Raw genomic sequence first — 13,277 nt, 5'->3', positions numbered from 1 at the left:
AATATATTTATAGTCAAAAATATAGTCAAAAAATATAGTCAAAAAATATATTTATAGTCAAATATATTTATAGTCAAAAATGTGTCAAAAATTGAAACACAATTATTTAATGTTAAAAAAGTACCAACCTCAAGATAACTGTCCTATAGTGTTCAGCAATTTTAGTAAACACGAAGATAAAAACTCAATCAACCAACCAATCAACATCAAACTTCCTAAAGTACTACAGACGGAACACAAATAACAGATGATTTGAAGCAAACCATACTTGAGATAAAGCAAATGGTATAGGCCAAATAAAGAGGTATTTACCGTTGACTGAGAAATATGGTATAGTAATCTTCTAGGGAAAATAACAATTTTATGTTATTTGCTACAAGAAGACTGTTTTCACCCAAGGTTGAGAATGCTAACTACAGTTGAGAAATTACATTAATGAAGGACAGACAGACATGCAGACTATACTAAGGAAGGTATTGCTTTAAGGATTAAGATGTATTTTTCTGAAAAATAATGAAATGTAGTCACCTAGAGAATGAACAAAAACATTAAGATCAGAGTTCATATAAGCTCAGTTCTCCCTGTGAAAATAATCATTCAAAAGAAGAAAAAGAAGCAAGCATTGGCCCATGTGCCCAGAAGAAAGTGACAAAAGCTTCACGACACTTAGGTGACAGGCAGTCAGAAACCAGAGTGAAACTTGCTCAGGAAAACTGCTGCTTAAGAACAGTGAGTTTGGGGACTTCCTGGTGGTCCAGTGGGTAAGACTCCACGCTCCCAACGCAGGGGGCCCAGGTTCGATGCCTAATCCCACATGCACGCCACAACTAATAAGTCTGCATGCCGCAACTAAAGATCCTGTGTGCCACAACTAAGATTCTGAGTGCCACAACCAAGACCTAACGCAGCCAAAATAAATAAATAAATATTAAAACAAAACAAAACAGTGAGTTTCACTAAATAATGGCTGTAAAGGCATTTTGAGTTTAAAAGCCCTGGTGGGGTGCTTTTCTACAAGGATGGTCTCCCAAAGGCATTTGCTTCCACAAATGATTTCTTGTACAACCAAACAAAAGAAACAACGATAAAAAAACCTCTACATTAAAGTTAGACCTGTTGTAGGTTATGGCCTATGTTTCCTTAACCATTTATCTTCTGTTTAGTCAGAGTACTAAGGTTTGTTTATTCCTTGCCATCCCCCCCCCGCCTTGCATGTGACAATAAGCAAAAATGCTATCCAATTACTCAACCAACTTTCTTACTTCAGAACCCAATTTTAAGCATGTTTAGTAAGTTTAAGCTCAGTGCCATTCAAAACAGACCAAGATGCTGGTTATTTGATTTTTTTTTTTTTTAAGACTATGAGGGTAGTGTGTTTATTGTAGAAAAGACAATCCAAGCAATGGGAAAGTATACAAAATTAAAGAAAAATCACTGTCATCTTTAGTTACCACTGAAAATTATCTTTCTCCGAAGGTAATGACCGTTCCTAGAAAAGAGGTTCATTTTTCTTTCCAAGTGCAAATGTGGGGGAACAAATGGCTTTCTTTCCCATAAGGGACCTGTGATGGTTAACTCTGTGTATAGACTTAGCTGGGCCACAGTGTCCAGATGTTCGGTCAAACACAACGCTGGGTTTCTGTGATGGTGCTTTTTGGATGAGATTAACATTTAAATCATGGACTTTGAGTAAAGCACATTACCCTCCACAATGTGGGTGGGCCTCAATCAACCAGTTAAAGGCCTAACAGAACAAGAGCAAGAAGGAATTCTGCCAGCAGAGGGCCTTCAGTTCTATTGATATTTCTCTGGAGAACCCTGAGCAATAGAGGATCAATGGGGTGCGAGCTGGTTCCTTATATGGGGTGAGGGTAGGGGTGTGTCCAGGGGTCGGGCCGGAGGGGTGCCTTAGGTGGTCTGCCCACCCCTTTATGGTGTTGTGTGCAGGGGGCATGCTCAGTACCCTGCTTTTGCTCCCGACCCCCTGCTTTTGCTCCCGGCTCTTCAAAAGTGGCAGTTGGGTTTTTTGGTCTACTGTTATCTTTTGACCATAATTTTGCCCCACTGCCGCACACAGGCAGTTATTTTTAGTCCCATGCAGTTTCTATATATTTGTTGCTCGAGGAGAGGTGTGTCCAGGGGCAAGCACTGCAGCACTGAAGCAAAGGGTCCTGGGTCCCAGGCTTCTCTCAATACTAAGTGAATTATTTACAGTGTGACATTTTCACTTATCACTGACATGCCTTCAGGTGGCAGCCAGTGTAGACTGGCTAACAATTTGTAACCCCTTCCTCACCTCTGTAGGGCTAGGGACGGTCAAGTGATCGTTTTGGAGGTTCTACTAGTGACTTCTGAAGGAGGCTTCTGCTCCTCTGATGCAGGCACCACTTCTTCCTGAGGACCTAGGACCTGGAGATACAGCTGCCACCAGGTGTGACCGCCTGGGACAAACATGATGATGAAGTCTATTTACTAAGGAGACTGAACAGGAGAGAGAGAAGGAGCTGCAATCTTTGATGGCACAAGCCCTGAACCACCTTGTCTACGGAGTTCTGGTTATGTGAGCCAAATAAACCTCTGCTCCTGCCACTGTTTGATGGATTTTCTGTTATGTGCCAACAAAACATGTTCCTTTTAAAATGACTATTGAGTATTCTGTAACAGGGGAATACCACAGTGTAATCATTCCCCTCTTGGTGGTCTTTCATTCATTCATTTTCAACAGATGTTTACTGAGGTGATATGCAGAAAACAGTTAACACAACAGACATGACTGCTATCCTTTGAAAGGTTGGCCCTTGGCTGGCATCTGGGAACTTAGACTTTGGGAGGGCTCCTGCCACCCTAACCCTAGTGACACACTGTACCTAAACTGCTTGTACAAACAATGTGGTTTATGCTCAACATCTGCTTTCCTTCTGGGAGTCTGCAATTTTGGTAGATTCCAGGTGGAGAGTGATTACATGACTAGTCTCCACTAAAAACTCCAGGCACTGGGTCACTAATGAGCCTCCCTGGAAGACAACATTTCACATGTGTTGTCACTTGTGCTAGGGGAATTAAGTGCATCCTGTGTGACTCCACTGGGAGAGGACCCTTGGGAAACTTGCACCTTGTTTCCTTTGGACCTCATCCCACGCTGATTTTGCTTTGTATCCTTTCGCTACAATAAATCATAGCTGTGAGTACAACTATATCCTGAGTCCTCCCAGCAAATCAATGAACCCACGGGTGGTCTAGGGGGTCTCCCAATATCAACTGGCATCAGAAGTGGGGTTCCCTAAACCAACCCTGACTCACTGAAAGATGGTGAAATTTTGGGAAAAGAAGAATAAGGGGCCGGGTGTGATGTATCTTTGGTGCCCAGTTGATTATGGGGTTATCCATGGTATGCAGCAGTAGCTGATCTGCTGTATGCTACGAGAGGTAAAAGTTACCTGTGGAATCTGAAAATGATAGATCCAACTCCTGGAGAGTGGGTGTGCTGCATCCCACACTGCTTCTGGCCACACTGGCTAAAGTGATGCCTTTGGGTTTTGTTCTCTCCTCCAAGGGAGGGAAAAGGGCCCCCAAATGCCCGAAGGTGAAAAGGCCAAAAATGTTAAAAGTCTGCATTGTTCTCTTCTCCAAGTGGGCTGGGGGTGGGGTTTAAATCAGGTCCCAGGGCTGGAGCAACATTTTAGATAAAACAAAACAAAACAACAACAAAAAAAGGGAGGGAGGTAACACCACAGCAGTTGTTTCAGCCTAGCTGCTGCTGCAGTATCTCCTCCACTCTCCTTCCTCCCCTGCATTCCAGCCTGGATCTTCCCTGCCAGCTGCAATGCTAACACTGCAAACACTGAATTTATTGCTAGGAGTTTAAGTAAATTTGCAATGAGGAAAAAAAAAAAAAAAAAGGAAAATTTTTTAGTGACTATATTTTGTGGTTATGACATCTGGATGTATGGTAAAAATGGATATAAAATGTTAAATGCTTGTAACTGCATACATGCCAGAGGAATCATCCTGATCAAGCGAAGCTGCAAAAAAAGAAATGTGTTAGTGGGACACAACTTCCTTGCTTTTTGCCGCCAGTGGGCGGGTTGGAATTTAAACTCTCTGAGTACTGGAAACAGAACAAGTCTCTGTAACTGATGAGTTTTGCTAAGGAAGGTATGGATTTTTGCTTGTTGGAGCTTCTGGAAAAAGGGAGACAATAAGAAAGAAAGGTGATCTACAGATGGAGATCTACTTTTAGAGTTCTAAAAAGCAGGTTTTAGTTGGCTAATGAGAGCTTGTGAAAGTGGAGGTCTGTCCCTTAGAGACCGATGTGCATATTTGTGAAGGGGTCGATTTGGACTTGAAGAATGACAAAACCAGACGGTCACAGGAAAGCCTTATCTGCCACTTGGCCTTTCTGGCCTGTAGCATCTAGTCTTTGCTGCCTCTGACTTTTTTTAAACTCCTGAATTCACAGATCCTAATTGCCTGTATCTGATTCTAAGCTGAGGCCTGATACTGTCTGGTATAAGCTTCCAGCCTAAGCGGGAGCTGTGCTGAACTGAAAGCAGGCATAGGCTCATAAAGAGAACTCATACTCTGTGACCTCTGCACATTAGGCCACCTCGCTGTGGGGTCTACCCTGTGAGGACATCATAGCTGCTCGGCTGCACCGTCTGGGTCCCATACAAATCCCGGCAGGAAAGGACTTGTTCTTTGATGGGACCATCTGAAATCAAGCTGCTGACTGCCTGTATAGTGCTGACACAGCCTGACCAGCTATAGCTGAAAGCTGCAATTTGGGAGAGGGTACATCACAGGAACTGTGACCTCTGATCACTCCTGACAGGCTGAGACGACTCAAATCCCCTCTAGAGCATGTCTAACTGAGGTCAACTCCCTGTGCCTGCATCTCCTGAAGAGCTGCCATTCGCAACGATGGACTGACACCTCTGACTCTGCTTCCCTCACGTCTCTCCTGCTGCACACGCCTGAGTGCAAGCTGATTAGTCACGCAGCCATCCTCAGAAAGGGGCTGATCTTTTCTAGGCTGTTCACCAGATAAGTCACCAGAGTGAAAGGGGTGGGAGGTTATGTAAAACTATTTTGAAATTTTTTGAAAATTCAGGAGTTTTGTCCTGACCGATTCGTGAATATGATGTTTTTCTGGTTCGGCTGTATAAAGGGGTTTTTCTATGAAAATGTTTTGCACCTCTTTCACAGAACCTCTCCAGACGAAATGTCTGGATGAGAGTAGGGGATGACTGTAAAAACATAAAATTATGAATGTTGAGTGGAAAACACTGATTTTAGAACAACCAAGGGAAATAAACCAAAACCCCTGCAGCTGGAAAGGCACAAGGGAGGGGAGAGGGCATTATGATCTTTGTTCTTTGAAGTTACTTCTGGAAGCTTCTTCCTCTTCCTGAAGGAAAACTCTCTGTGCACCTCTCCAAGCTGCTGAGAGTGCTCTGAATTCAGACAGCTGCGCTATGATCATACCCGGCAGGGCTGACTATGAGGCGGCAGGAGCTGACCCAACCCCTGCACTTTGCATGCAGAAAACCTCCAGATGTTGACCACGCTCATGAGGTGGATGAACTGTTGTCACAGGCAACAAAACTGTTTGGAACTGATTGGCAGTCCCCCTGAGACCAAGCACTGAACTAAATCTTTTGGACTGCACTGGGATCCCTAGGACAAGATACCCATGGCGGGCAGACACATCACACTGCCTAATTTATGCCTTGCTCGGGGTGCCCAACAGTTGTAAACTCTCCGTTTCTAGGGATTCCCTGGGAATCCCCAACAATTCCTTCTGGGATTGTACTTCTGTAGGTGTACCCTGACTATCACGACACTGCCTCAGCCCTGGAAGGCTTTCAACTCAGCTTCAACTTACCGGCCAGACTTGTACTGGGCCTGAACTGATGCTTAGAGCCAGGTAAAAAAGGTTGAAGCAAAAACTTGAGGAGGAAGCTACCTGTCTTTCTAAGATAGACCTTTATGATTAATGGGATTTCTTATTTGGCTAAGACACGTGAAGGGCACAACTGAAATCAATAATGCAGGTTGGTCTCACTCTGCTGTCTGGGTCATATTGATAATAATTTTGCTGTAAAGACAACCTGGCCAATGACCAAAGGGGAATGCCACGTAGAGTAGAGTGAACATAGCAGGTCTAAACTTTTATCCTTGAAAAGGCCTGCTTACAAGGCTGGCCCTTGGCTTGTGTCTGGGAACTTAAGATTTTGGAAGGGTTCCCACTACCTTAACTGTTATGAGTGACTCACCCCAACTGTACAAAAAATATGATTTATGCTGAACACTTACTTTCCTTCTGGGAGTCTGCAATTTTGGTACGTGCTAGGCACAGAGAACATATATGACGAGCCCTCTATAAAAACTCCGGTACTAGGTCTCTAAGGAGTTTCCCTGGTAGACAGCATTTCACACGTGTTGTCACAGCTTTTTGCTGGGTAAATTAAACACATACTGTGTGACTCCTCTGGGAGAAGACCCTTGCATCTGGCGTCCCCCAGACTCACCCCATGCACCTTTCCCTTTGCTGATTTTGCTTTGTACTCTTTTTCTGTAATAAATCATAGCTGTAAATACGACTATATGCTGAGTCCTGTGAGTCTTTCCAGAGAATCATCGAGCCCGAGGGTGTGGTCTTGGGGACTGGGAGTAAGTGTGAAATGTTCCAACGAACAGCAGAAGGCAAGTGTGACTGGAGTCATGTGAGTGACAGATGAGGTCAGAGAGGAGAGGCTTGATCACATAAAGCCTTGTTTGGATTTTATTCTGAACGTGACAGGAAGCCATTGGTGGCTTGTGAACAGGAAGTAGGATCAGTCTGCCTGCTATTAGATAACCGGCATCAGGGGAAAGGGTGAAAGCAGGGACACTAGACAAGAAGCCCTTACATACAAGCGATTCGTAACTACCCTTGGGTGGTTCAGGAAGTACTTCAGAAAAGAGAAACCTAACTTTATCTCTAAGGATGAGCAGAAATGCGATACATGGATTTGGGCAAGGGGGTGAGGAAGGTATCCTAAGCAGTGGGGTGACCTTGTATATGCCTCTGAAGAAGGGTGATGGGTTTAGCATCGCTGGAAAAGGGCAAATGGGGGGAAGCTTTGGGAGATGAAGTCACAGAAGATGGCGGCCACGTGCACACAGAAGGCTTTGTGGATCTTGCTCAGGAGCAAGCACTTCATCTCATAGGCAAATGGAAGATAATGGGGGTTGTAAATAGGGGAGTTATAGGATCAAATTTGGGTTTTAGGAAGATCAATATGCAGAGACATGGACAAGAGGCTGACAAAGGAAGCAAGTCTAGAGGTAACTGTCATATAACCCAGGTCTAATGGAGCTGGGAGTGCACAAAAAGTCATGCATATGCAACTTACATGTATGCACATAAGCCTTTTCATGTATAAATAATACATTAAAAACAAGTTTGAATGAAAAAAAACAAAGCAATTATTGAAAAACTAAAACAAGTGAATCTGAATGTTTATAAAGTTGTTGGTATGACCACACAGAACATTACTGAAATTATTTTAAAACACATCATATTATTGATACAAATCACTAGTAAAATATATACCAAGAACAAAAAGAACCACAAAGAAACCTTAAACTGCATTCTGTGGTTAGTGGTAAGGTTGCCATTGTTATTTTGAAATGATATATACTTTATTTATTTGTTTGATTAAAGTAATATAACATTAATGTTGTTAGGTACCATGATTTTCAGCATCAGGGCAAGGAGACCCAAACATAAAAGAAAGAAGCAAAAGTCCTGATGGGTGGAAAGGACTAACAGCAGACTTGAAATCCACTCTCTCTTTTTACTGCCCAAGAAACAGAGAGACAGAGAGGTGAGGTGATCAAATCATCCGAGACACATGCTAACAAGAGGCCTTCTGGCAAACGCACTCGAGGTATTTACCACCAGGAGAGTCCTTACCTGTGCACTGCTTTACCAGGTTGGACCTGGTTTGTCCAGACTGCTCACTGTACATAAACCTAGGATGTACGTATTTATCAGGCATGACTTCCTAGAAAATACCACACAAGCCATGCAGTTATCAGGGAACAAACTGGAGATGTTTCATAACCGAAATAGCTCCCTTTTGCGGAAGTGACACTCCATATGAATCACTCAAAGTCCTCATATATTAAAAACATATGTTAAAATAAGCCAGAGCGCATCTTAATTGAGGTAAGACAGGACCTGGGAGCAGCTCTGGCAGCCACAGATCTGTGACTTGTGTCTTGTGATAATTGTATCTTTGAAAATATTAGTCAAGTTTGATAGTGGGTAGGATCTCTGATTCTTGTGAGTTTAATTTGTCACTCTGACCCTCTGTGTTATCTCACCTGTAATATTTAATTTGAACTGGAATAATCAATATCAATGTTACATTTCCTAACCCTACCCACTAAAAAGGCCTATTAGTAATGACAATTCAGTTGCAATGCATATCCTTGGTGTCTAGATTACAGTATCTAAAATAAATACAATTTCCCACTAAAAGGAATATGGATTCCCTGCAGAAATGGCTGAGATTCATTTTGGGGTAAGGAAAAGTATAAGATGAATTTGGGACATCTTGTCCTGCCTAAAAAGGAAGAAGTTTAAAAGTTACCTACGATTAGTCAAAAGGACAAAGGAATGAACTTAAAGGGACTCTCAAGAGCCAAAAATGGAATAATGTGAGCAATAAAAAAGAATGATTGCAAAAGAGTAAAGCATAGCTGTATAAAACCCATGGATTTGTAATGATGCTCAAAAGCAAAGCACAACAAACAGAAAACATATTCACTGGTCTCTTTTGGAGGTTGGTAGGGCACCAAATCATTATTTGAAAATATTTTAAGGGAAAGAATCAAGCATTTATCTTGCTGTGTGGATTATATTTCTGGGTAACCAAATAGTTGATGAGGGAAAGTTCTTCTTTAGAAAAGAACTCCAGATAACAAATGCAGGAAGAATGATAAGTTAACAAGTCATTATTTTGAAACTCCTAATGAAATAATGCATCCAGACAGCAAACGAAATGGTTCCCAAAACCTCTGGGTGAAAGGTCAATGAGGAACTTTCGAATGGCTGGGTCAGGCTGACACCACCCAACCTTGCTGATCAATCACTAGGAGTGGGACAATCAGATACTATATAACTCCCAGGTAATGCAATGGGAAGCATACAACACTAACTATAAATATTATCGATTAAAAAATAGAACTAGGGCTTCCCTGGTGGCGCAGTGGTTGAGAATCTGCCTGCCAATGCAGGGGACACGGGTTCGAGCCCTGGTCTGGGAAGATCCCACATGCCGCGGAGCGACTAGGCCCGTGAACCACAATTACTGAGCCTGCGCGTCTGGAGCCTGTGCTCCGCAACAAGAGAGGCCACGATAGTGAAAGGCCTGCGCACCGTGATGAAGAGTGGCCCCCGCTTGCCGCAACTAGAGAAAGCCCTCGCACAGAAACGAAGACCCAACACAGCCAAAAATAAATATAAAAATAAATAAAAATTAAAAAAAAAATAGAACTAAATCTACCCAGGGCTTTAGAGCTAACTTCCAGTTCATAGACTAGACAGCAGATGGTGGAACAAGTTCAATTGCATTACTAGCATATGACCAGCTAGATCTAGAATGAGGGAAATCCTATGGCAAAAAGGATGTTCTTTCTTTAACAAATAAAATGACACTTAAAAACAAGGAAGGGAAAATTGTTACAGATTAAGAGAAACCTAAGATCTTAGTGTGGACACTGACTGACAGACACCAATTCCAAAAAGACATTTGAAACAACTGGGAAAACGAAACGGAATCTGGGTACTGGGTGATAAAGGAATAATAGCTAATTTTGTGGGTGTTATAATACTATTGTATTTTTCATTTTGTTGAAAAAAAATTCTTACTTTTAGAGATATGTACACAGGTAAAACAATGTGGAATTTGTTTAATACTCTAGCAAAAAAAAAGAGTAAATGGATATGGAGTGGCAAAGATGAAACAAGAACAAGAGTGTTGATGGCTGTTGAAGCTGGGTGACGGTGGGTACATGGGGGTCATTACACACTCTACTTTTGTGCTTGTTTGGAAGTCTCCCTAACAAAAAAGAAAGGAATGAAAATAAATATTTGGCAAAAATTAAAAAATGGTAATATACACCTGGCTGAGGTACAGGAAAAGGAACAGACATACTTTTCTGCAGAACAGTTTAGCAATAGGACTCAAATGTCTTTTCAAATTTTATACTTTAGTTTTAAGGTTTACTTTCAAGAACTAACTCTAAGGAAATTTTCATAGACATGTACAAAGGTATAACTTAAAATGGTCTCCCAGCAAAAATAAATATTGTTATGGTATATTGACATGTAAAATTTTTTATAGCTATTAACCATTAGATTGTAAAAGAATATTAAATAATATGGGAAAATGTTCAAGACAAACTGTTAAGTGCAAAACGCAGGCTGTAAAATAGTATATACATTTTGAACCAGTTTAGTCTTCTTGAAACCATACATCTAGAAAAAAGCCTGAAAGAGTATTCTCCACTATGTTGACAGCTGTTATTTCTACTTGATGGGATTAAGGTACTTTTAATCAAAGAAAAAAATGGTTTCTCTTTTTTTATATAAAATGTTTGTAATAAAAATTATATTTTTAAAAGGTAAAACCTGGATCAATTCTCAAGATTGGCTAATAACAGAATAAGCAGATATGGCGGTGATCTTTGAAATAATGAACTAAATGACAGATGGGTGGTGGGACAGGGCAGAGTGGATACATTAATAATTAATTTTTAAAAGAACAGGTATTTAGCACACTCTACTGTGAGAAAGATCAAGCTGTAAATTTAAAAATTACAGAGTGTCAAGAAAGCAAAAGTTAGAAGAGGATTAAAGTTTCTATGTAACTTTAGGATAAACAACTAAATCAAATGACCTAGGATGACTGAAAAGATTATTGTAGTAAAAACCCTAACACAGTTCTGAAAATAACCAAAGCAGCAAGTTAGACAATGCTTCCTGTCTGAGTTTCTATTTTGTGTACCACTCTGACAGATTGTTACATACTGGAGTCCAGAAAGAAATGTTCGAATACTAATATAATACAAATGCAATTATGACTATCAAATTCAGCTTTTGTAACTTATCCTGTAAAATTATACACTCTACATTATATGTGGTGAATATCAGTAAAATAGGACTACTGCACCTTCCATACTAGCTTTAAAATTTCAGTTGCCTCCTTCCTAAATAAGGCAAAAGTAAACAAAATGTCCAGACTACCTGGTTTCCGTACTTTCATTGGCTCTTCATAGTCCTTGTTTTCTGGATTTGGAGATTCTAGAAAGCTGATTTCTTCTGTGACACTTTCCCCTTCTTGGCTTCTGAGGCCGTCTTCCTCTTCTTGAATAGGTGATTCCAATTCTGATTCTTCTGAATCAAGGAATATCTGACCAGCGACTACTCTGCCTGCTGGGCTATGGTCCTCTACCGACTCATCTGACGGCAAAGAAGTCTGACAATATAAAGTATTTTTAGTTTCCACTACTAACAAGGCTCCCTCCAACCTAATTTGACCATTTCTTTCACTAATCCAGATACATCTCCTTCAGTTCCTTGAATGTGTCATACTCATTCGTCTCTATACACTTTGGTATGTGTCCATCAAATGCCTTCATCACCTGCCTAAACCTGACTCTTCGGATTTCAACTTAGATGTTACCTCCTCCCAAGAAGCCTTCCTTAAATTCCCCAAGTCTAGGTTAGGGTTTCCCCCTACTTGCTCCCAATATATCTCATACTTCCCCGTATGACAGCCCTGTACTATAACTTCCTGTTTCTTACCTACATTCCTTCCAATCTAGAGATCAGGGATCATAACTGATTGGTCTCTTTGAAAATGTAATAATCAGCCTTATTCATTCAATCAACCAAGTGCATTAATAGATTTTTTTTAAAAAAACTGATAAGTGGAAAAAAATGGCAGAGGTTAAATCTTCAAATTAAAAAACTAAAAAAAAAAAAAGAATAAAATCAATCTCTCATTAGGCAGTAAAAAATGTAACTGCCTTCAGGCTCTTCAACACACACACACACACATACACACACACACACACACACACAGAGCACATTTAAGTTGGAATTAAATCTAGTAACCAACACTCTTAGAAATATTTATTATTCTCTCTCCTATAGGTCAGTGATTTTTCCTCCCAGAAGAACTAATATTGGCACTAGCTATCTTTCTTTTCCTTTTTTTTAAAAATACAATTCTGTTGTTCAAAAGATGCAGATTTCACATCCTTTTTAAGATACATCATTCATGCTTTTAAACTGGGCATCAAATACTGGTCAATATAAATCTGAGTACACACCTTGGAATCTAAGGATTCATCCTGGTTGCCTTCTTCATCTGTAAAGAAATTTTAAGACAATTTAGTCATCTTTCTTGTTTGGAAATTGCAGGTATGTTAAATGAAAGCATTTGATAATACAACAAATAATAAGACACTGGATAAATAAATCTATAATTATCTAAAAATTGGTTGTACTCAACAACTGTTCAGAAAAGATTAAGTGAAAGGAAAAAAGGGCGTTGGGGATGGTATTTTTTTCCTCTTTATTCAGGAAAGACATTAGCTTCATCTGGTACACAGGTAGGAAGACCAAGACCACCAACACCAAAACCAGACATTTCTTCAGATGCCATCCAGTTCTTTTGTATATAGTTAGTCCACTACTGAGAATGAGTTGCTAAATTTATAAAAATAGAGGCCTGATTTTGTGGTTTGGGATTCGACCCATTCTCCTCAGCTCAGAATCTGGAGTTACTCTAGCTTATTTTAGTGATAACTAGCATTTTATTGTTCACTAAGACTACTAAAGATGGGCATTAAGAATTATTATTATCTGACAGCATAGTTGCCAAAGATAGTTAGAATTTGTGTTCGACTTTACCGAAGACATAACCCGATATGCATAAAAAGTAGCATCACACTATCATGTATTTACTCACATGAGATCTATTTATTAAGAAATGAATAGCTTGTATCAAATAAACAAAAAATCCAGCCACTATTTACATCTTTCTTCCAAATTCATATTGGCTGCTTTGGTTTTGTCCAATTACATTAAGTTTCCTTCTATTATTCTTTCTGCATTTCTCTGCTACTTCTATTCTGGTTGCTTGCTATTCTTTTTCCTGATCTTATATAAACACATTCAACAACCCAACGGCCGTTCACAAATATTTGATCTTTGT

General features: G+C 40.3%; 1 protein-coding gene across 2 annotated transcripts in view; it reads right to left on the bottom strand.

Annotated features, from left to right (window-relative positions):
- The window catches only part of SEL1L (SEL1L adaptor subunit of SYVN1 ubiquitin ligase), a 56,263-nt gene that overhangs the window by 38,445 nt on the left and 4,541 nt on the right, over positions 1-13,277 (bottom strand). For both annotated transcript variants that reach the window (XM_082451271.1, XM_082451272.1), the window contains exons 2-3: positions 12,391-12,428; positions 11,300-11,531 (exon numbers count right to left, since the gene is read on the bottom strand). In XM_082451271.1, the coding sequence (XP_082307397.1) occupies positions 11,300-11,531; positions 12,391-12,428 (270 nt within the window). The remainder of the gene's footprint in view (positions 1-11,299; positions 11,532-12,390; positions 12,429-13,277) is intronic.

Source organism: Balaenoptera physalus, assembly GCF_965194825.1.
Source record: "Balaenoptera physalus genome assembly, chromosome: 2".
In the NCBI taxonomy this organism is placed as follows: domain Eukaryota; kingdom Metazoa; phylum Chordata; class Mammalia; order Artiodactyla; family Balaenopteridae; genus Balaenoptera; species Balaenoptera physalus.
Note: the sequence above shows the minus strand (reverse complement) of the source record. Positions and strands in the feature narration are given on the sequence as shown.